This window comes from Cryptomeria japonica, chromosome 10, assembly GCF_030272615.1.
Source record: "Cryptomeria japonica chromosome 10, Sugi_1.0, whole genome shotgun sequence".
NCBI lineage: Eukaryota > Viridiplantae > Streptophyta > Pinopsida > Cupressales > Cupressaceae > Cryptomeria > Cryptomeria japonica.
The window spans coordinates 912,513,111-912,536,742 of record NC_081414.1 but is presented as its reverse complement, the minus strand read 5'-3'; the positions used below and the strand labels follow the sequence as shown (position 1 = coordinate 912,536,742).

General features: G+C 42.1%; 1 protein-coding gene across 1 annotated transcript in view; it reads left to right on the top strand.

The window, feature by feature from the left end:
- LOC131050451 (uncharacterized) overlaps window positions 1-20,789 on the top strand; it is a 183,963-nt gene extending 163,174 nt beyond the window's left edge. Inside the window, exons 4-6 of the mRNA XM_057984634.2 lie at window positions 19,839-19,935; window positions 20,297-20,359; window positions 20,480-20,789. Of these exons, the coding sequence (XP_057840617.1) occupies window positions 19,839-19,935; window positions 20,297-20,359; window positions 20,480-20,673 (354 nt within the window). The 3' untranslated portion in view covers window positions 20,674-20,789. The remainder of the gene's footprint in view (window positions 1-19,838; window positions 19,936-20,296; window positions 20,360-20,479) is intronic.
- Window positions 20,790-23,632: the final 2,843 nt, after the last annotated feature.

The window sequence follows — 23,632 nt, the reverse complement described above, 5'->3', positions numbered from 1 at the left end:
GCTATCATTGTATGTACTGGCTTACCATGAATCAATAGAACACTTGTGAGTTCCATATATTCTGTGTACTTCTGTTATTTATGCAATGTCTTAACCTGACACCCTACGGGGAAAACATTTGGCGCTATTGCCTAGACGTACTCGGGAAAGGAAGGAGCGGATGGCGCACAGACACGATGGGCCTACCCGTTGGTGAGATAAACCTAGAGGCCGACGACGTGCAAACAAAGCTCTACAATGGGGAAGACACTGCGACAAGGGAATTTTCAATCTTTCTCCAGGTAGCCATCGAGACCTATGTCCGAAGAGAGGCCACGGAGGTTGAAATCCCACCAAGTGCCCTATTGACAGCATTGGAAGTTAGCCCGACAGTAAATCGGTTGATGAACCACCTCCCCCGGTTGCTTGCACAGGCATCACTAGCACAACGAACTGGCCTGGAGGAGATTGCCCGGGAAGAGCGTCACCAACAAATCTTCCAATAGTACGAAGAAAGCAGCCACCGGGAAGCGGAGCGGGATGGTACGAGGCCAAGAAGGAATTGAACCCTAAATCCCATAGGGATAAAGGAACATTCTATATTCAAATAAAGGTGTCATAATATTGATTCAAGTTGTATCTGATGGAATGAATTAATAAAGGAGTGTTCTGTTTTTATGTGTTGTTATTTATGGAAATGTACGGGAATTAATGCCCAACCTATTAAACAAAGATAGAAATAAGAAAGCAGAAACGGATGAGTGGGAGGCCGCACAGAGGGCCTTGATTTTGGAATAACGAGTAGAACGTAGACGGAGGCTGAGGCAGCTTGCCGAAGGACGACCTGCCAAGGGGTTGCCCGAAGGGAACCAAGGAGGTGTCACGGAGGGTGCAAAAGACGAGGGAAATTTCTACGTATCGCCAGAACACCTTAGGGTGAGAAGTGTTGGTTGAAAATTTTGTACACTCGTGAAAGCAAACAAAATTGTGGCTTCAACCAAAGTGTGTGAGTATGAAACTCTCCTAATTAAGGGAAGGCTCCCCCTATCTATCTAAAACTGAAATAAAAACAGGATGGGACAGCAATCTTCCTTCTTTTTTCAAGGAAGCCTATATCCCTTTCTCTCCTTAGGAAAGTGATAGCAAGAAAATGTATAATATTGGTAACAACTTCAAATGAAAACGAGAGAAAGGAAATTAAGTTTCCTGAAAGCTCAAAGACTCCCGTCACTTCCTTCGGGACGGGACAACAATATCAAGCTCAAAGACTTGACTATTGGAAGTCCTATCTACCCTTTGCTATACTAAATTTTACAATGAATAAAAGACAACAGCTCAAAGAGTGGAATAATCTATTCTTTCAACACAAAGATAAGAACTAATGCAAGCTCAAAGACTTGCTGCTATTTCTTATCAAACAATAATTTTTCCTCAAGAATAGACGCAAGCTCAAAGACTTGCTGCTCCTTCTAGAGATTTTCCTATTTTAATTAATCTTCTCTACTTGCAGCTCAAAGACTTCAAATCAGATTAGACTAAGCTCCTTTAGAAACACTTTGCATGGAAGAAATAAAAAGATTCAAACTCAAACATGTAGCTCAAAGACTCAAAACTTGAGTAATCCCTCTTTATTATTCTTCAAAACTTTCAATTCACATACATAAGCTCAAAGACTTCTTGCTGTAAATTTGGCAGAGTTTTTTGCTTGCTTTCCAAAAGATATAAATTACAATGTACCCTCTCTTCTATTTATAGGAGAGGAGCCTTGAGAAAAAGGTGGGAGGATCCTAACTAACTTGAGAGATTCTCTCAACCACCAAGACTTATTCAATAACTAACTAAGACTTCATTAACTACCTAAGACTTATTCCAACTACAGTCCTAATCGGACACAACTTGTAGTTGCCTTACACATTGTAATTACAAAAGTGCAAGTAATGTGTAACTTGCTTTTTACAAAAAATATTTTTACATGTAACTTGTCAAAACAAAATTACAAATGCATAATTTAAACTATTCCATGTGTCTAAAGACACAACTCTAACTGCATCATCCTTTGTTTTTGATGATCTTCATGTCGCTTCAAGATGCTAGAAGTTGAAGTATTCTGGATCGGTAAAGACATCTTGAATCGGAATGGGAACTTGCATCCTTATCTTCTTGCTTGGGGTAGTACTAGCTTTTCAAGAGGGAAGGGCTGCCTTCCTCTTTTCACGTCATGACCATCTTTGTCTTGAAAGCATTCTATTCTCTCAACCATGAATTGTTGTTGTATCTCTTCTTTGTATCATCCTTCATTCTTGAAATCTTCTTGCCAAATAAGGCCCATGCCTTAATCCATTGATTTGGTAGATTGTGTGTGCAAACCGAACTGACAAGGGAAGGGATAAATTGATGCAAAAATGGGCTCACAAGTGAATTTCGGGTTTAGGGTTTAGGGAACAAACATGCAAGTTCATATGTGTAATGGGTAACTACAAGTTTGCACTTGTAATTGGACCTTTAAAACTCATTTCCAAGTGTTTTTTGAGTGCATTTTGGACCAATTTCGGCTAACCGCAAGTAGACTTTAAATGGGGAAAATGAATGAAGGTGTGAAACGAGTGGATGAAATGGTATGTACGGATGATGGAAATGAATATGAAAATATTTTGGGAAGATCATCTTCAAGAAAATGGGAAGAACTTTCAACATGTAATCCGGTTCTAAAAACCCCATTTTGAAAGAATGGGTATTTCTCATCTTTGCAACTTGGAATTTCAACAAAAGATGATTAAATCTTTTATCCGTAAGGGAAGAACAATTATTTTCATCCAACTTGTAATCGGGATTTAAAATCCCGAATACAAGTAAAGGGGGAAAATGGGGAAGAACAATTTTACTTTACAAATTTCTTTGTAAAATGGGGAATTTCCTCTCATAAATCCATTTTTTGGGGGAAGAACCAACATATTTGAAAACAAGAAAAATGAAACAAGAAGAAAAGGAATCTTACCTTGCTCCAATCTGAAAATGTTTCTTCAACAAGATGATTAATCTTTGGAAGAAGAAAGAAAAACTCTTAAAAAGAAATTAACCGCATTCCAAAACGCTAGCCACATTTTTGAAAAAATGCCCAAAACTGAAAAACGTGGCAGCAAATGCATGAGAAATGGCATGGAAAATGGCCAAGACTCTTTCTAACCTCAACGCCTTAGCATACCAAGCCAAAACAATTCATAACATTGCTGATTCGTGGCATTTCAAGTGGCATAAAAATGTGGCTGTTGTTATAAACCAAAAAAAAAAACCAGCAAACTTAACCTCCATGTGGCATGAAAGGTGTCTAAAAATGCATGGAAATAGGAAGGAATCCTAAACGCCTTCCTCCTCCAACAAATTCTCCACAAAAATTTGCTAAAAATCCTCAAAAAAAATGTTTTTCCTTGCAAATCGGGTTTTTTGGAACAAATAGCAAGTTTAAAATGCATGAAACAATGAAAATCGGGTTTTTTGGAGGATATAACAAGTTTAAAATTTCACTTTTTCAACATGTTAGGCAAAATCGGGTTTTAGAAAAGAAATTAAAAGTAAAATTACTTGTAATAGGGAAATAGAATTCCCTTTACAAGTGATTTCACTTAAAACATGTAAAGGGGTTTTAAAATCCCATTTACAAGTTTTATTTTAATATTATAAAAACAACTTTAAGTTATAAAGACATGTAAAGGGGTTTTAAAATTCCATTTACAAGTTTTTAAACACTTAAAGTCAAGCTACTGGTAATGGGGGTTTTAAAACCCCCATTACAAGTTTTATAAAAACTTGCAATTGGAGAAAAATTCCCCTACAAGCCTAAAAGCTTCAAGGGGGGTTTGAAAAGGGTTTGAAAAACAAATTACCAGTTACTGGTAATCATCAAAAAATTCCCCTACATTGAAGCAAAAACAAAGCAAACAGACTCGAAACGCGACGAAATTCGAAACGTAGCTTAGGGATGGATCAACGATCGATCCAGCCCAAGGATGAGGCGAATTTACGCCTCGGGAAGCATGCCATAGAGTAAAAACTTCAACTTGCAGTGACTATTCTGAAACCCGAAATTGCACAGAAAGCTAGGAAAAGGAAGACCAAAACTCACCAAAACTTAGACAATGATGGCAAAGACACCCCCCAATGATTTGACACTATCAAATGTGAGTTTTGACACTATTCCCTTAATGGAGACAAAAATGACATTTTTTAGGCAAAAATTTGTAGGGGTTGTCACATTTTTGAGAATCCAAAAATGAGGACAACAAGAAGCCACGAAGAGTTTCTGGAGGAAACAAGGTTACGGAGGAATCTAGTCGAAGAGACCCAGGATTAGTTCAGAAACTTATCCCTTACGCCACGAAGTGAGGATCACCAAAGGGAGTCAGGAGTGGGTGCGGGTGAGAACGAAGGGGAGGACAACCGTACGGTTGTAGGTGTGGCACACGGCAGGCAAAACACCGTACCCCCAGTCACCCACGCAGGACACACCACCGGCACCGGAGGGAACCGTGCAGTGGCACAGACACAGCCATAGCCACCTCCGGGGAGACGACCCCCATCGATGGCGGGCAAACAGAAGTTGCCCAAATTCAACGGAGATGGCAACGATGACCCCGTACGGCACTGTCGTACATGTGAAACTATTTGGTCCGTCAACGGAGTGACGGATCAGGATGAGTGGGTACAGCAGTTCCCAGCCACATTACGCGGAGTTGCCATAGATTGGTACTCCGATGTTGACAAGCAAAAAGTGGCCACATGGGCCAATCTACAGAAGGAATTCAAGGAAGAGTTTCGGTTGCTCCGTGATGACAATGAAATCGTAGCTGAGATATACAGTACCAAACAAGGTCCCAAGGAAACAGTACAGGCATATAGCCGGAGGCTGAAAGAACTACTGGGTAAAATGGAAAGCCAACCTGCAGATGGGTTGAAGAAACGATGGTTTGTTGAAGGGTTGAAATCCTCCCTATGGAAGAAGATGAAAATTGTACCCCTGACGTCATATGACGATGCCTATAATAGTGCGATGGACCTCGAGAGCGAACACAAAACGTCAAAGAAGAAGAAAAGTAATAAATACTCATCCGACGATGATGAAGACTCTGATGGGGAAAGCAGCAGCAATGGCGAATCGAGCAAAAAGGTGCACACGCTCCAAAAGGACATGGAACGAATGCTGAAAGAATTCAAAGCTATGAAGGGGAGTACAAGTAAGACTGAAGAAAACGAAGTGTGGTGTACGGACTGTAGGAGTGACGGACACACCAAGGGGTCCTGCCCCAAGAAGGCTTTCTACGACATTTGTCAGATTGCCGGACATTTGACAAAGGAATGTCCCTACAATATGAAAACTAGGAGCCAACAAGTTCTCTTCACGCAAGAGCAGCCGGCCGCCAGAACTTCGCAAACCACCAACAATAATGCATCATCTGGTGGATACCGGAACAACCGGCGAGGGGGGAAGACCAATAATAACAATAATAATAGGGGTCGGATCCAATATGATGCGAAGGGACGACCAATGATCAAGTGTCGAGCCTGCAATCAATGGGGGGGCCACTTTGCCAGAGAATGCACCTCAGAAGAAACCCCACAAAAACTATGCAAATGGTGTGGGCCTGGAGACCACGATGATGGAACTTGCCCAAAGTCGGGAGTGAACCTGCTCAACATTGACAGGACAGAGGAATGGGTATTGGCAATCACACGGTCACAAGCAAAGAAGGCCACATACCCGGACCCCCGTAGAGAGAAGCAGCGGGCGCTGGAGGCAAAGGCTGAAGTGGCGAAGGAAATGTTGGCACAAGGGAACACTCTGGAAGCGGCAAGTACTTCCCGCTCTGAGGCTGAGGAAAATATCCTGAATCAAATGCTGCAGATTGAAGTACCTGTGAAGATGAAGAACCTCCTAGAAACGATGCCGCAATTACGTACGACACTCCTACGTACGGTGCAAGTAACCCCACAGAGTCGGGTGACCCGGAATACGGATGTTCCTGGCGGAACACCAATAGACCCATTGGTGCTGACACTATACAGTGGTCGGCACCTGGCGGTGGTAGAAATGGGAATACTTGGCACCATTTTGACTGACACCATTGTCGACGGCGGGTCGGGAGTAAATTTGCTTCCGGAAGAAACCTGGAAGAAGCTTGGCAAGCCGACACTATGGCCGTCAACCTTCAACTTACTGGGAGCGGATCAACATGCTATCAAACCTCTTGGAACGCTCATGGTGCAACAAGTGACCATCGGGACACAACCATTTGTCCTCGACTTCGTGGTGATTCTGCTCGCCAAGAAAGGATACGACGCCATTCTTGGTAGAGGGTGGTTGGTGGCGGCCAGAGCAAATCACAACTGGAAGCGTAACACACTGTCCATGGAGAAAGCCGGGCGAAAATTTATTATTGACCTGAAAACACAACTCGTGAGTGAAGAACTTGCGTCAGAATTGGAATCGGACGGCGAGGGCGGAGTTAACGAAGGAAATTACGGAAGGGAACCGGATGAGGAAGGCGTCCTGGGAATCCAAGGATGTTCGGAAGATGAGACCTATTCCCTTAATGGGCTCTTCCACTGGCAAATGGAAGACTACGAGCTGCTGTATGGGTGCAACATGTTGGAGGTTGACGAGGAGCTGGATAAAAATGAATTTTCACCAGTGTACGGGGAATACACGGAAGGGGATGCTCCTGTCAACGAGACACTAGCACATAGGTTTGACATGACGAAACCAATCCGATACGAAGAGTCCGTAAAACCTACAAAACTCGGCACGGAAGCAGAGCCAAGGAACATCCTAGTTGGCGATGACTGGAATCTAGTCCTGAAAGCCGCCGCGTTTAAAATATTCATGGAATACAAGGATGTATTCGCTTGGACGTACAAGGACCTCAAAGGGGTGCCGCCAGAACTGTGCGTACATCAAATTTCACTCGTACCTAGGGTCGTACCTGTACGGAAGAGGCCGTACAGAATGAATAAAAACTATGCTGCGAGAGTGAATGATGAAATCAAGCGTATGCTCGAAGCCGGGATTATTTTCAAAGTGTAGACCAGCGAGTGGGTATCGCCCATAGTGATATCGCTTAAAAAGGAGGCAAACCAGATCCGAATCTGCGTGGATTTCAGATGCCTTAACGCGGTCACCATAAAGGAGCCATTTCCAATACCATTTACGGATAGCATCTTGGAGGAAGTGGCCGGTCATGAAATTTATTCATTTATGGATAGATTTTCTGGGTATAACCAGATATACATTGCCGAAGAGGACAAATTAAAAATGACCTTCATAGTGGAAGATGGCGTGTACACGTATAACCGAATGTCGCTCGGGTTATGCAACGCGCTAGCGACATTCCAACGGATAATCCTTCACATATTTGACAAGATGTCAGTAGGGAACTTCAGGGTGTTGCTTGACGACTGGTCCATCTACAGTAACCAGGATGCACATTTGGCCACAATTAGCGAATGCATGGAGAGATGCAGGCGAGCTCGCCTAGCACTCAATCCCAAAAAATGCAGATTCATGGTGCCTTAAGGGAGGCTATTAGGACACAAAGTGTGTAAGGTTGGACTCAAGACTGACCCAGACAAGATTCGGGTGATAGTGGAAATGGAGGCACCGACAGATGTCACGGGAGTCAAATCCTTCCTAGGACACATAGGGTATTACAGGCGGTTTATCAAAAATTTTGCTCAAGTATCCTGCCCTCTGGACAAGCTGACGAGGAGAGGTGAACGGTACGCATGGGGGACGGCTCCGGAAGAGGTCTTCCAAGAATTGAAGTCACGGTTGGTGGGTGCGCCAATCCTGACATATCCTGACTGGGACAAAGAGTTCCACGTACACGTTGACGCATCCAATTTCGCCATAGGGGCCACACTGGCGCAGGTTGGCGATCACGGGCTAGATCACCCAGTCTACTTTGCAAGCAGACTTCTGTCGAAGGCGGAGAAAAATTATAGCACCAGAGAGAGGGAAGCCCTCGGGATGGTGTACTCCGTCCAGAAATTTCGACATTACTTACTGGCCACCCTGTTCACATTTTATGTGGACCACCAGGCGTTGATGTACCTGGTAAACAAGCCAATTATCCAAGGACGAATCAGTCGATGGTTGCTACTGCTTCAGGAGTTTACATTCAACATTATTGTAAGACCCGGTATGAGCCATGTGATAGCTGACCAGCTATCGAGAATCCAGTCAGGAGAACCAGCCGAAGGAGTGAATGAAGATTTTCGAGACGCTCACTTATTTCGCATCGCCGTTCTCCCCGCTTGGTACACAAGCGTGGGGGAATACTTATCAACATCACGGTTTCCAAGGGAGATGCCACCAAGAGAAAGAAGGAAACTGGTATTGAGGAGCAGAACATTCCAACTCATTAATGGCCTCTTGTACAAAATGGGACCCGACCAGGTCCTACGACGATGCGTCTTGGAAGAGGAAATTCAGGGTGTCCTAAGGGAAGCACATGAAGGGCCCGCAGGTGGACACATGGGGCCCGACACCACAGCCAGGAAAGTTCTGTTGGCAGGACTGTGGTGGCCGAACTACATAATGACGCTAGAGAGTGGGTGACGAGCTGTGATACATGCCAATGAGTCAAACGGCCATTGAAGAGGGATTTTATGCCTCTCAACCCATCAAATGCCCAGCAACTGTTTGAGAGATGGGGATTGGATTTAATCAGACCATTAAAACCAAGTAGAGCCTGACGATGCAGATACATTGTAGTGGCGACAGAATACTTGACCAAGTGGGTCGAGGCACGGGCTTTGCCGGACAACTCAGCGGTCAATACAACAAAATTTATCTATGAACAAATCATTACGCAGTATGGGATTCCAATCCAACTGATGAGTGACAGAGGAGGACATTTTGTAAATCATATAATTCGGTTGCTAACAACGGAGTTCAAAATCTTCCACTCCTTATCAAGCCCCTACTATCCGCGGGCAAACGGGCAGGCCGAGGCAACCAATAAAATTATTGTCAGTGATTTATAAGTCTTGCGGAGTGGAGAAGGATGATTGGGAGGAGCGCCTACTGTCGGTACTTTGGGCATACCGAACAACTTATAAGGTAACTACAGGACAAACTCCCTTCTAGCTAATGTATGGACAAGAAGCCGTGGTGCCAGTTGAATTCATGGTGCCGAGTCTCTGAATCGCCATCGACAATCGACTTGGCAACATGGAAAGCTTGAGAGAGAGATTGTACACTTTGAACAAATTGGATGAGCGACGGATGATGGCTCAGTGGGCGATAGAGACGGCACAGCAAAGGCGGAAGAGTTGGCACGACAAGCATTTGCGAAGAATGCGGTTTACCCCAGGGCAACTTGTATTAAAGTTTAATGGGCGCAACGAGATCAAGCCCGAAAAATTCAAGGTAAAGTGGCTGGGCCCTTTCAAAGTTCGCGAGGTCGGTGCGAATGGGGCGATCAAGCTGTGGACACTCGATGGGCAGGAGGTGCAGGACACAGTGAATGGCTCTAAATTGAAGGTGTACCATGAGCGAGAAGGACCCAGCCAACGGCACAAGTAAGAAACATTAAATAAAAAAAAAAAAAAAAAAACCCGGCCAACTTGCAGTGTACCTACCAAATCAAATGGAGGTTTGATGCCAACACCCCAGCAGGGTCAAGGGGCAGCACCACACAAAACTTCATGGCGCACATCGTTTTCATTATTTTTTGCAAGAACTTGTCTTTATTATTTTTGTGAAAATGAAGGGAAATTTGCAAGTGGCGAGCAAAAAGAAAAAAAAAAAAATAGGAAATTTTACAAGTTGGAAAAATTTAAAAGAATGTTTTTAAGGGTTTTTTAAAGTGCCGAAGAATTAAAGGGGGACTCGTTCATAGTAAGTCCGTACGAAACTGAAAGACAGAGATCTGTACGGATTCCACAAGTAAAGGAAATATCGTACGGTCAATAAATAACACTCCACAGATTTCAAAAGAAAAATCCGTACGGGAAGGAGTGCCAACAAGGGAAAGAATCCGTATGTTTTATAGGCAGAGGCCCATACGTATCAAGGAAAAGTGAATTCCATACAGAATCTGGTACGGCGGGGAGACAGACCTTCCATACGGAAATAAAAAACAGTGAAGGGAAAAGTCCTCACGAAATTAAAGTGGCAAGGAGAGGAACAAAACCGTACGGAATTTTTTGGCGACAATGCCAAAGATTTCTGTACGGAAAGTGGAGAACCGAAATTCCGTAGGAATTCAGACGCAAAGTCCATACAACCTTCGCCAGTAACCGGACTTGGCGTGACAAATTCCGTACGAACCAAGGGGCTACCAGAGTCAAGAAAAAGTTCATACGGATTTAGGGGTGCCAGAGGAAAACAAATTTTTCGAGAAGTAAAATACTGGTCGTACGGACCACGGAAGCAAACTAAAAGTACCATTGAGACAAGGGGAATAAGAGATTGCAATCGAAAGAAAGAACATGTGAAGGCGCCCAGGAGAGGAAAGATATAAGTTTGGAAAAAAAATAAAAAAATCATTTGATGGCGTCTAGCGCCAGGCAGTTGAAAAAACTGGATTGGAGTAGACTACAGGATTCGGAGAAGACAACTAGGAAACCGTCTACAAACTGCCCTATGGATAAAGGGAAGGTTGTTGTACCGGATATAGGCAAGAAAGAAAGGCAGTCGAAAGTCACCGCGGACACAATCACTTTCGAGGGGTTGAACGACAATGTGTGCAGGCAATGGTGGTTGGAGGCACAGTCCCCAGATGACATTTTGGTGAAAACACAGTTAGGAAGGGCACGGGTGCATTGGGCCATTCAAATGCCGATATTCGCCATTCGGGATTTTGAGCCTTGCCTGCGCATGATGATAAAATCATACAATGATGAGTTGCGCACCTCCTTGTTCAAGTACCAGCACATAGATGTTACCGTGTCTTTTGCTCCGGATGACTTTGCTAGGGTTTTTGGCATTCCTGACGAAGGGAAGAAGGTGGACAAGCATGCGATGACGATGTCCGCCGAGAGGAAAAATCAGCTTCTACAACAAATATATCGGGATAACCTGACCAGAGCAAAGTGGGATAGGATTACGGCACCCAAGGGGCGAGGACTGAAAAAATCTTACATAGTACCTGGTGCATGGCAGTGCTTGCTCGACTTGATGAAGAGCCGTCTCACAGGAGCCAGTAGGGCCTCCAACACAGCCGTGCCGATGATTGCATTGATGAACAGGCTCCGGAATGGGACGGTGTACAATTGGGCTACTGTGCTGTCAGACCACATTCATGAGTTCCCCACACTAAAGCAAAAGGCATTCTATATGCCCCACCACGCCATTGGGTTATTCCTGGACGAAGTCCGTATACAGGTGCCGGAAGAAAGGCGAGGGTCACAGCCGCAGGACAGCATTGACCCTACCGCGCCCTCCATTTTTTACTGGACTCATTTGGATACACACATAGGGGATGCACCATCCAGCAAGAAGCGGAAGCCCTTGATTCAGGCAGTCTCTGCTAGCGAGTCGGATTCGGCCACTGAGAGTAGTTCAGGGGCAGAGTCGGAGGAGACATCTTCTCGATGTTCGAGTGGTGATACCGGATTTCGCCTCTCACACACGGAGGTACCGTATCTAGAGTTGGGTACGGAAGAAGGCGCGGGTGGTACGGTTGCCCTCGGCCAAATACCAAAGGGGACGCGGGGACTGCCAAGAGGAAGAGTGGTCCGACCTACAGGTGTTCAGACAGGGAGGCCAGTATATGCACCTGTTGTGTTGACTACAGATGGGACCGTAACACCATTACCAGCAGCAAGAGTGACAGTGGGAGCCATATCAGCAATCCCTGTGCCGGGGTTTGGCCAGCTGCATCCTCGTCCCTCCCTCGGGTAGATTTCACAGGTCCCTAGCAGCAGTGTAGTTCAGCCAATGGACACAGCCCTTATTCGGACAGAGCCAGAGGATGGAGATGGAGAGATCAAGTTAGACAGGGGTGACGTTGAGGGAGATGATACAGACTCATGGTTGGAGCAATACTCAGCGCAACCGAAAGCCCCAATAGGACCCCCACCTGCCACACCTCACCGTTAGGAGGTGGTTGATTTAGAGGGCAGTGAATCTCCTCATGAGATGCGTGCACAGGGGGAACCTACGGACCTACTCCAGCACATGGGTGGTGCGGAGGATACGGTGCCACAGGTAGAAATTCCAACGCCTGGTTCTACAGAGAACTTGCCCACTGCCTTGACTCAATTTTTGGCAGCAGTAGAGAGTGAGGCACGCAGACTTTTGGCCTTGACAGAGGAAGGGACCCTAGGGCAGCCAGCGTTGGAGGGTCTCCTAGCATTTGCTATGAGAGGAGTTGCTGAGGCATTTCAGCAGTGCTTTGTTGACAGAGGATGGCCTCGCGTGGATCTTCCTGTGATGTTGGAGGAGTGGCAGCACCCTGGACAGACTGGAGAGAGTCAGGTGCAGAGCCTACTCAGGAGGATCGAGCAGGCCATACGAGATAGTCATTTGGCACATCGTCGTGCTTAGCAGGAGGTAGATATCACTAGGGAGACACTGGAGTTGGAGTTGGCTCAGCAGAGAGCCCGGATAGGGAATATTGAGGAGGAGTTGGCTCGTGTCCGCACCGAGTTAGCAGCAGCCTCAGCCGCACGGGTGGCAGATAGGGCTTTGTTGGAGGCCAGTCTGAGTAGTACGAGGGCAGAGCTGGATAAGAAGCATACCGCGCTGATGGAGGCCGTATTCAGAGTGCAACGGTCTCAGGAGCGCCAGCTGGTGGTTGAGAGGGATCTTCGCCACCACACAGAGCAGGTGTTGTAGCTCCAGGAGCAGTTGGCCTCTTCCTCATCCACGGGACCATCAGAGACGCCATCTCTACCCCAATCCCAGTAATTTGTTGTTTTGGGGTTTCAATTTTGCTTGTACATCATTCCCATTTTGGTTGTCTGTCGTCCGGAGATGACGTTTCTTTTTGGGGGGATGATGTTGTCGGGTAATTAAGCATTAAGGTAAATTGTGTTAGCGTTGGCAGTTAACCCGTCGGTTGTCAGCAGTTGGTACCAGATAACTGACCAGACTCCTTTATATTGTATCTATTCCCAATCTTTGGGCAGGCTATTGTATTCGAACATATTGCTATCATTGTATGTACTGGCTTACCATGAATCAATAGAACACTTGTGAGTTCCATATATTCTATGTTCTTCTGTCATTTATGCAATGTCTTAACCTGACACCCTACGGGGAAAACAATGGCTACATTTTGTTCCTTCAATTTTTGATGTTGGACATCTACCCATTTGCGAGTGCAACTCAAAACTGGGTCCATCAATGCTCTTAAGTCTGCAACTTCTTGCTCATCCCAATCTATCTTCACTTCCTTATCTTCCTTCTCATAGGAGGATTGGAGATATCTACCACTATCCTATGCTTGATCAGCTACTCTATAAACCTTACATTTCCTGATAAGATAGAAAGGTAATCTAGAGTGCATCTTCCTTTTTACCTCCACATCATCCTGAACATTCATCCAGAAGTCCTCCACTTGAAACACATGCCTGTACTTTTTCCCAACTGTTTCTTCCATATGACCATTAGGATCAAAATTCTCTCTTGAGGCAAAGGATGTGAATGAATACAGAGATAGTTCCTTTTCGGCATCTTCGGTTGCTTGAGAATTAGGACATACTTCAATTGAATTTCCCAGTGAAATAGGTATGGGGATACCATTTCCATGCTTATGTCTTGATGCTCTAGCACAAGCTGCCAACTGTCTAGTCACTTCAAGTAATATTATTTTATCCATAGGATATCTTGGCAACATATAAGGAGGTGAAGGACATCCATGGACCCTGATGTAGGTGAATTTAGGAAATTGAATGAACCATGCACCATGTTTCTTCACGAATTCTTGTGCTTCTAGAGATAGTTGATGGTGGACCCCTCCTTGTAATGTCTTGGTGATATGCATTATGAAAGTATCGTTGACTAGCTTGTAGTAATTCTTAGGTGGATGATGCAATTGAGCATAAGAATCACATACTCTTATCTCTCTGGGTCCTCTCCCAACAACTCCTCTGTGTGGTAATCCTACATATTCAAAACATCTAGCTAAAGAATATATAACATATGAACTCATGTGGAATGACTTAGTAGGGACTAGCCTCCTCAACTGGACATCTAGGTTGTTGCTAATAATTCTGGCCCAATTGAACATTCCCTTTTCTTGAACGATCATCTGTATAAAGAAGAACATCCACTTGTTGAAAAAGAGGCTTGAGAGGCACCTATAATCTGGTTGAGCATGGTTATCAAGTCTCTGAATTCCTCTTGGAAATCAATTTTGTGAGGCGTATTAAGTATCTTATTCAAGCGAGGCCTACTCTTGAGTAACCAATTCTTATTGATGAAGTTCAGACAGGTATCAGGGTCATCTTCGTAGATAGACTTAGCTCCTTCTAAGCTCTTGTAGATCACATCTCTCTATTCCAGAAGATGAAAAGCTTCACTTATAGCTTCTTTTGAAAGATAGGCGAGGATAGTTCCATCCTTGGCTATGATTGTCCTTGAATGTGAATCATAGTGCCTAGCACATTCGATCATTAGCTCATGACATCTGACTGCGGGAGGGAAGCCTGCAGCCTTGATGATGCCACTCTCAATTATCTTCTTGGCTATGGGTGATGGCTTGCCGATGTAAGGTGCTTCTTGAAACTTCTTCACATTGAAGTTCCCTAAGTTGGTGTCTCCAATACTGCTCCATTTGGATACGATCCTTGTCTCCAAGTCATCACTCTTTTGATCTTCTTTAATGAGAACTTGTCGGGTAGCAGATCCACTTGCCTTGGGGGCCGCCATTTGCTACCTACAAAAAGGCTTAAGTTAGGTTTAGGTATAGTACCCTCGATAGGTGATTTGAGATCTTTTAAAGAAACAATTGAACTTTAATTTGACAATAAAATGATAAACCCTTAAATTATGATTTTTCAAATTGACATCACCTACAAATCAAACTAGATTATTGAAGACTTAACCTTAAAAAATTGATATAGAAATTTGAATCAGATCTTCAATACATCTTCAAATAATCAGATTGTACATACCTTGTCCTTGATTTCTAATTATCAACCTGAAAAGATGGATAAAAGGGGAGATTGCGGCTGGATTCGCCTTCTTTCCAAGTAATATTCAAAGGGGGTCAAAAGCTTCAGGTCTGCACCTCAGGTTCGCCTTTGCAGATTCAGACCTTGACCAGCCTTCCTAGATCAGAAATTCGTCTACACCTGCTGCAATTCGCTCCTCTAGTTCTTCTCAAATTTTCTTAGGAAGAAAGTATGAATGAATATTGATTAATGCTTGCAAAATTTACTTTCCTATATAGGGCGCTTTCATCCTTTTCCCAAGAGGCCGACCTCTTAAATAAATAAATACAATTTAAAAAATCCATCTCCAAGGTGGCCGACCTAGCAATAAAGGTAAAAAAGAATATAGTTGGGCGCCAAAGAATGAATTTTTCTGAGTTTTAAAGCTCAAAGGTCAATTTAGCCAATTTGACAATTGTTTAATCAAGGCGGATTTGCATTATTTATTCAAAAAAAATGAGGTTTGATTAACAAATTAAGAGAGGAATAATTTGTTTTGAATGTGATTTGCTTGCGAATCTTTTGAAGAGACATAGGCAACCCTAGGAGATGTTGAAGTTTCTTCAAGATTTATTGTTTGCCATTTTACTCCATTCACTCCATCTTTCCATTATTTCACCATCTTGATCCTTAACCTTTCAATGTTCTTGCCATTATGAACTTGCAACTTGCCTTCAAACAAGGTGAAAAAATAGGGATTTCAAAGGACTTCGCCCTGAACCCTTTGGAAGGGCCAGAAGCGATTTTCATGATTAGGTCCAAATTGTATCATTTCTTTACCCCAAATTGCTTCCCAAGGCAAGTATGCACTAGTCTTCTCTCTTCCAAGGCCTAGGAATTCATATTTTAGCTTCTATCATGAACAAATTAGGTGATTTTGAGAATTTCGCTCTAGACCCTTTGGAAGGGTCAGGAGCGAAATTCATAATTTGCTTGTTTTCCTCACTTAGCTTCATTCTTCATTCCTTAGGTTATTAATAACAAGTCTTTGGGCTTTAACATTGATTGGGAATGCACTAGCTTGTACTCTGGAGCAAGGAATAGTGCCTTATGAAGAAATTCGCTTTGGACCCGTTGGAAGGGTCAGGAGCGATTTTCTTCCTTTAGGTTGAACTCTACTTTCTTCTTACCTTGCTTTGTCATGATTTTCACCTTTGGATTCCTCTCTCATGAAGAAAACACTTGTTCTATCCTTAGGAAGGCCTGAAAGGAGAAATTCGCTCAAAACCATGGCCAGGGACAGGACCTATTTAGGATTTCGCTCTGGACCCTTTGGAAGGGTCAGGAGCGAAATCCATGTTCTAGCCCAAAATCTTCATTTTTGGTATAAGCCACTCAAAGGCATGCCTAGGGGTATCTCCAAGCTCAATTCACCTTGATCAATGTTTGTCTTGACACAAAATTGGAAGAAAAGAGAGAGATTGGGAATTTCGCTCTAGACCCTTTGGAAGGGTCAGGAGAGAAATTCATATTTTGAGCTCATTTCTTCATTATTTCAAATCCGATCTACCTCAAAAGACAAGAATACATCGTTCCACTTCCATCCACGCCATAAGAACCAAGGTTTTGACCTCATCTAAGGGGAAAATAGGTGTTTTCAAGAATTTTGCTTTGGACCCTTTGGAAGGGTCAGGAGCGAAATTCATGTCTTGGACAAAATCCTTCATTTCTTTTGCCTTCATTCACTTCCTAAGGCAAAAACATGTCAATCTTCTTCCAAATATGCCCAAGGAACTAAGATATTGGTCTAATCAAGGAAGAAATGGGTGTCTTCTAGGAATTTCGCTCTAGACCCTTTTGGAAGGGTCAGGAGCAAAATTCAAAATCTAGGTTGATTTCACATTTCTTCCATTCAATTTACCTTCAAATTTGATCAAACTCACCTCTCCTCACCACAATCAAGTCCATTTGCCATCTACTTAGCTCAAAACAAGGTCTTTTCAATGTCTTGAGCGAAAAAAGGGGGTCAAATTGAGAATTTCGCTCTGGACCCTTTGGAAGGGTCAGGAGCAAAATTCTAGATTTAGATTAATTTTCACCACTCCATCATCTCAATTCACCTTTCAAAGGCAAGAACACATCAAATTCATTCCAACCATGCCTTAGAAGTCCAAAACTTGGCCATAACAAGGAGCAATATAGGGGTTATGTGAATTTCACTCTAGACCCTTTGGAAGGGTCAAGAGCGAAATTCCTTGAGCTCATTTCTCACCTTTTTTCATCCTTCCTTGGCTTGGATATAACTTTTCAGGCCTCCCCCTATCATCATCCAGTTCAAATTGGCATTCACTTCAAGATTTTGTGAAGAAATAGGGTCTTATATGAATTTCGCTCTGGACCCTTTGGAAGGGCCAGGAGCGAAATTCCTCCTTGTGCTCAAATTTTGACTTCATTTCCCACATTGCCTTATCCAAATGAGTGTTTTTCCTTCATTAATGCCTGGGAATAAGCTAGTTACTAGTTTGGGTCATGGTGGAGTGTTTTATAGAGGAATTCGCTCTGGACCCTTTGGAGAAGGGTCAAGAGCGAAATTCCAATTCTAGGCCCAATTTTCCTTGAGATTGACTTGACTTTGCCTTAGATTCGACCTTTTGATGCATTTCCTTTCATATCCTTGCAAATTCGCTCAACCCCTCTTTGACTTAGTTGAAATCTTAGGTCCTTTGTGAAATTTCGCTCTGGACCCTTTGGAAGGGTCAGGAGCGAAATTCATGGTTAGCTCGAGTTTCTTGACTTTTTCCACCCATCATGCCTTAGATTCATCCTCTTGAGTCTTCTCTTTGTCATTCAAGTCTATTATTTGCCTACTGGTTCCATTCAATTGTCTCTGACTCGACAAAAGACAAGACTCTGACCTAAAAACCTACAATTTTGACCCATCCTGACTCAAACCCTCAACCTCTTTGCACAATCTATACATTTTCCATCTCCTGAAAGGCAAGATCCTTCTAAGATTACACCAGGGTTCAAGGCAGACAACACATGACTTTCCCAAGCCCAGGTCAAATTTGGCTTTGCAAGAAACCCTAGGTGAGCTTTGCGAAGGAAACCCTAACCTACCCAGCCCAGGCGACCGCTAACTCACTCAAAACACCCAGCAAGCAGAGAAAAAACTAAACTAAGAGAAAGCGAGACCCAAAAAAAGAGAGGGGGGTCCCCATTTTGATGGGGCGATGTGTGAAATGGTCACAAAACTACCCCAAAATTTTTATACTTCTCCAGTGTTCTTTGAATATGCTTATTATCTAACAGTTTGCATGCATTCTCTGAAGAGATTTTCTGATTTGCAATGTTTACCATACTGTCTAGTGGTTTGATGCACATTTACAGCTTTGAAGTATAAAGAACTCAAGCATTCAACCATACACACATTACACGAAGTTGCACATTACAAGGGAAGAGGTTCATTTGCTGCTTCTAATAAACAGAGTTACAGAATATCAGATGGCTAAACTTTATTGCAGATTTTACAATTAATAAATCTCTGTGCCAGAAGTTCCACATCCAAGAGTTTGGGATAGTCTGTGGTTGCAAAAGTATTGGTATTTGCTCCCTAGCGACCTGCAACTTATTCCTCCATTCCTGGGTGCCAACAAACTGTTATCGCTGTCTTTAAAACCCCTAACAATTGCCAGAACCTGCTGTTAACTGAGTGGTGACCAGGAGCTTGGTAGTCTCAGGCCTCGCAAAGCAAAATATGTCACTTGCCTAGCCAACAAACCCATGCGAGAAGTAAGGAAACTTCACAGCTAGCTATAACCCATTCTCACACCCAGCAGAATAAATTCTGAAACATATATATCACTAAATCTTCATGATTGGTGTCTCAAATTCATACCTATCAATTACCACAATGCCACCTGAAAACTTAACAAAATGATAAAACTTTGCCCAACAATCAGAAAACTATAATTTTTTCGTTTGCCTGCAAACCTTAAAAAAAAACTAACAAAACTTCAATCACTAAACATCTGCATGAATTTTGTGTGATTCCACCTGCAAATTGGCTAGGGTAGATGTCTCACTACAGAAACCAATTCCCTTAAGGTTTTTGTCGTGGGGTTTGCTCAAGCAAGAAGCTCAAACTCCCAATAGAGAAAAATAAACAAGCATGAACAAATGAGTGCTCAAATCAACTTATATAACTTCCCATAGAACTTTCCTAAGGTTCTTTTAATTTCTCGCTCAAAATATATCATTAAAATACCTTTCATGGCTTTATAATATTGGCCTTTTTTTTATCACTTGAGTCAATTTATTAGCCTACAGAAATTAGATAGGCTAAATGGATCATTTCGGCTACTCAGAAGGAGATGTCACAAACAGTCTTATATATAGTTTGAAATAACTACATAGCACAAATTAATCATGAGAATGACAGGACCAAATAACATCCCGGTATCTCTTTCTTTGCTAAGCAATAACAAAGAAGCGAGATACAGAGTAGCCAAGTTTTAAGTTTACAGACACTGTGTCTTCCAAGTAAGACGATTCTGGACCATTCAACTACTCTGTTTTCAGATGTCTATAGTTAATAACTTAAATCTTAAGAGGGTTTTTTATTTCTCTGTACCAATTGCATCCAAATGTCAATATTCATTATTCATACAGATTGGATAGTAGAAACTTTGATAATTTTTAATCTGTTTGTTCTAACTTAAGAGGTAATTTGAAGATTGAAGTCAATTATGCTATCTCAACAGGTTGGGGAGGCTTTGCCGGTCCTTGATTCAAGCATGGATGCAGTTGTTGGTACTCTAGTTTTGTGTTCTGTCAGTGATGTGAGGAAGACGTTGAAAGGTACTACTTTTATCTAAATTTTCATTGATGAAGCTTAATACAAGGAAACTGAACTGAAATAGTTATTGAAAGAATGTGAAACTGTTTTCCTCTTGAGATGCATTGGACATGATAAACTGATATTTGTAGAAACCAGTTTCTCCAACTGATACATGAAAGGGGCTTATCAATTAAAACATGCACGGGTACTATAATATGGCTTTGATATCTCCTTAACGGTGACATCTTGAATTTTTAGATTATTTTTTAACATGTAAGGCCATAACTTTCAGAGAAATACATAGTGCTAATTGTGTGTTGAAAGGACCACCATTACAATATGCTTCCTTAGTTTACATTCAAATTCTGTCTTTCCTTGTAGAAGTGCAGAGGGTGCTGAAACCTAGTGGCCAGTTCATCTTTGTGGAACATGTGGCTGCCCCAGGTTACTGTTCCCTATTACTTGTTGACAACAATAAATTTGGCAGTAATAGTATCCAAATTTTTTTAAGATCTTGAATGTCAACCAATTTGAATGATTTTTCTCTGTTTTAACATATTTCAGATGGCACACTCCTGAGGTTTTGGCAGAAGTTACTGGATCCGCTACAGCAATTTGCATCAGATGGGTGTCACCTCACACGCGAGACAGGAAAACTCATCAGTGAATCTGGATTTTCTAAGGTTGATATCAACATGAAATCAATCAAGACAGTATCTCTTGTTAGCTCACATGTATTTGGCATAGCGTATAAATAATTAAACATATTTCCATCTTTAACACTAGAAGCCTAGTGCTCTTTAATTTAAATTTAAACTTTGCCAAAGGCATGATTAATGATGACATTTGCTACAAACTATGTGGATTTGAGATAGATATTGTTTCCATTCTCCTCATTATTTGTCTTATATCGAACATGAAAGGTATTCCAGTGCTGTCAAAATTACAAATTCAAGTCTATTCACGTGATTTAGTGGTTAAGATGGGGTATCTCATGTAAACTACTCAGGTTCAAACTGTAGCAGGCTCTCATTTTACTCTAGACCAACCTTTATATCATTTGGTGCATTTGCAAGAATGAATGATCCAAATCTATTGACTTAAGTGACCTCATTTTTCCAACATTGATGGTAATCTGAGATCCTATGGTCAAGGTTCTTTTTGAGTTAAAATTTTGAACACTAATTAAGGCTTTTCTTATGACTTGTAACTTGGTGAGGGTTTATGTAAAGCGAATTTTGGGTCACCTTCAAATAGTATGCTCAATAGTTCAAAAACCTGTGACTTGGCAGACCTAATTTTTGGCTGCAACTTTACAACATGACATAAACTCAACAAAATCCGCACTGACCTGCCACAACCAGCACTCCAAACACATACAAATCTAGTATATGTATATGTTAACAAAATAAATGAAACTGAACAACAAATTGAGCCACAAATTTTAAAGATTATTATTGAAACTTCAAGTAGATTTGCAACACAGAATGGTGAGCCTATTGGCTTCACTTTACAACATCTCAATCTGATTTTACCTCATCATAGGCCTGTAACAATGAAGTATTATTAACAGCAATAATGGCTTCCAAAAGCCTCCTTCAAGTAGAGAAACTTAGCTCTAAACCTACAACAAACAATACCATATTCCACCCTTGGATTCTTAATAACAAACAAACTCCCACCTCTTTATTCTATTCTAAACAAAATCTGGAAACTCTATCCCAGAGAACACTACTACCAAAGACCCTTCCCCTTCCCAAGCACTAAAAAAAATAATCCAAAACCAACCCCCTATCCTTTTAAACACCAAAATCTGCTGCTGAATAAGCTATCGCAGCCTCTCTAGAAGTTTCCCCCAAAACTGAAAAAGGACCATTAATTCAAAACCTGCCCAAATAGTAAATCCTACGTTACTGACCATTTTAAAGAAATTTTGCTAATATTAGGTCCCCACGGGAGGACTCCACAACCCAGCCAGCAATTAATATTCTCTGCAGGGAAAGAAAATTAAAATTTGTGCAGAGATTCTTTCCCTATCTGGAGGATGGCCTGCATCAGACACCCATGGTAGAAAGAAAAGTGACCCCGTCACTTGTCAAGAGGAAAACCAAGGCCTTTAACTTGTGCTTCTCATAGCCAAGATGAGTCTTCAATAGGTCATCCAAGCCATTTTACCAAATATTCATAGTATTGCTTGTTCCTTGTGCTCTTACTCATTTTGTTGTCCAAAATTGTCTCTATTTCACACCTATTTGAAGTAGATTCTGGAATGCTCAACCGTGCCTCTGTGATGTCACCTATATCATGTTTACTTACAATCTTACATGGACCAAATTTTTAACCTTGAGCTTATTGTAAGTACCTATTGGAAATCTTTATTTTCTCAAGTGCACCATTACTTCATCTCCAACCTGAAACTCCTGATGTTTCCTTTTCAAATCAGCCTTAGATTTATACTGAAAATTCATTTTGTTGATGTGATTTCTTACCTCTTCATGTAGCCTCTTCAGATGATCTGCAAAATCCTCTGCCTCTCTGCACTTTTCTTTTCAACACTATCAATCCTTTTTAAATCTGAAACAACTCTTGGATTGCTGCCATAAACTATTTGGAATGGAGAATTACCTGTACTTCTATTCACCGAGTTGTTGTAGGCAAATTCTGCTTGAGGTAGAATCAAGTCCCACACCTTTGGCTTGTCTCCAACTAGACATCTCAACAAATTTCCCAAGCTCCTATTCACCACCTTTGTTTGGCCATCTGTTTGAGGATGGTAAGCTGAAGAGAACTTCAAATCAATCTTAAGCTTCTTCCACAAGGTCCTCCAAAAGTAGCCCACAAACTTGGTATCTCTATCTGAAACAATGCTCTTTGGAAGTCCACGTAGTCTCACTATTTTTCTAAAAAACAAATCTGCAATATGCACAACATCATTAGTCTTTTTACATGGGATAAATGTGCCATTTTGGAAAACCTATCAACAACCACAAAGATGGAATCATAACCCCTCTGTGTTCTTCGTAATCCAAGAAAAAAATCCATGCTAAGCTCCTCTCATGGCCTCTCAGGTACAGGTAGTGGGTGATGCAATCCAGTGTTTTGACTAACACCCTTTGCTACTTGAAAAATCCTGCAACTTTGAACATATTTCTTTACATCTTGCTGCATTTGAGGCCAATACTACTTTTCTCCAACAAGTGCTATTGTCTTATCAAAACCCAAATGTCCTGCAAGACCTCCACTATGTTTTTCCTTAATCAAATTCAATCTCAAAGAACTCCTAGGAATGCATAATTGATTACCTCAGAACAACATACCATCTTGGATCAAATAATCCACCCACCTTGTTCTATCTGTTGCAATAGGATCCTTACAAGCCTTCCATGCCTCTCCAAAATCAAAGATCTTCATACAACTCCTTGAGCTCATCAAAACCAACAACTTCAACCTGTATTTCAATCAACAAATTCTGCCTCCTACTTAAAGCATCTGCAAACCCCTTAGACTTCCCACTTCTATGTTTCAAAACAAAGGTATAACTTTGTAAGAATTCAACCCACTTCATATGCCTTTGACTTAGCTTACCTTGGCTGCCCAAATACTGTAATGCTTGATGATCAGTGTACAAGACAAATTCTTTTGGAAAAAGGTAGTGTCTCAACTTTTTCAATGCTTGCACCATAGCATAAAATTCTTGATCATACACATAATACTTCT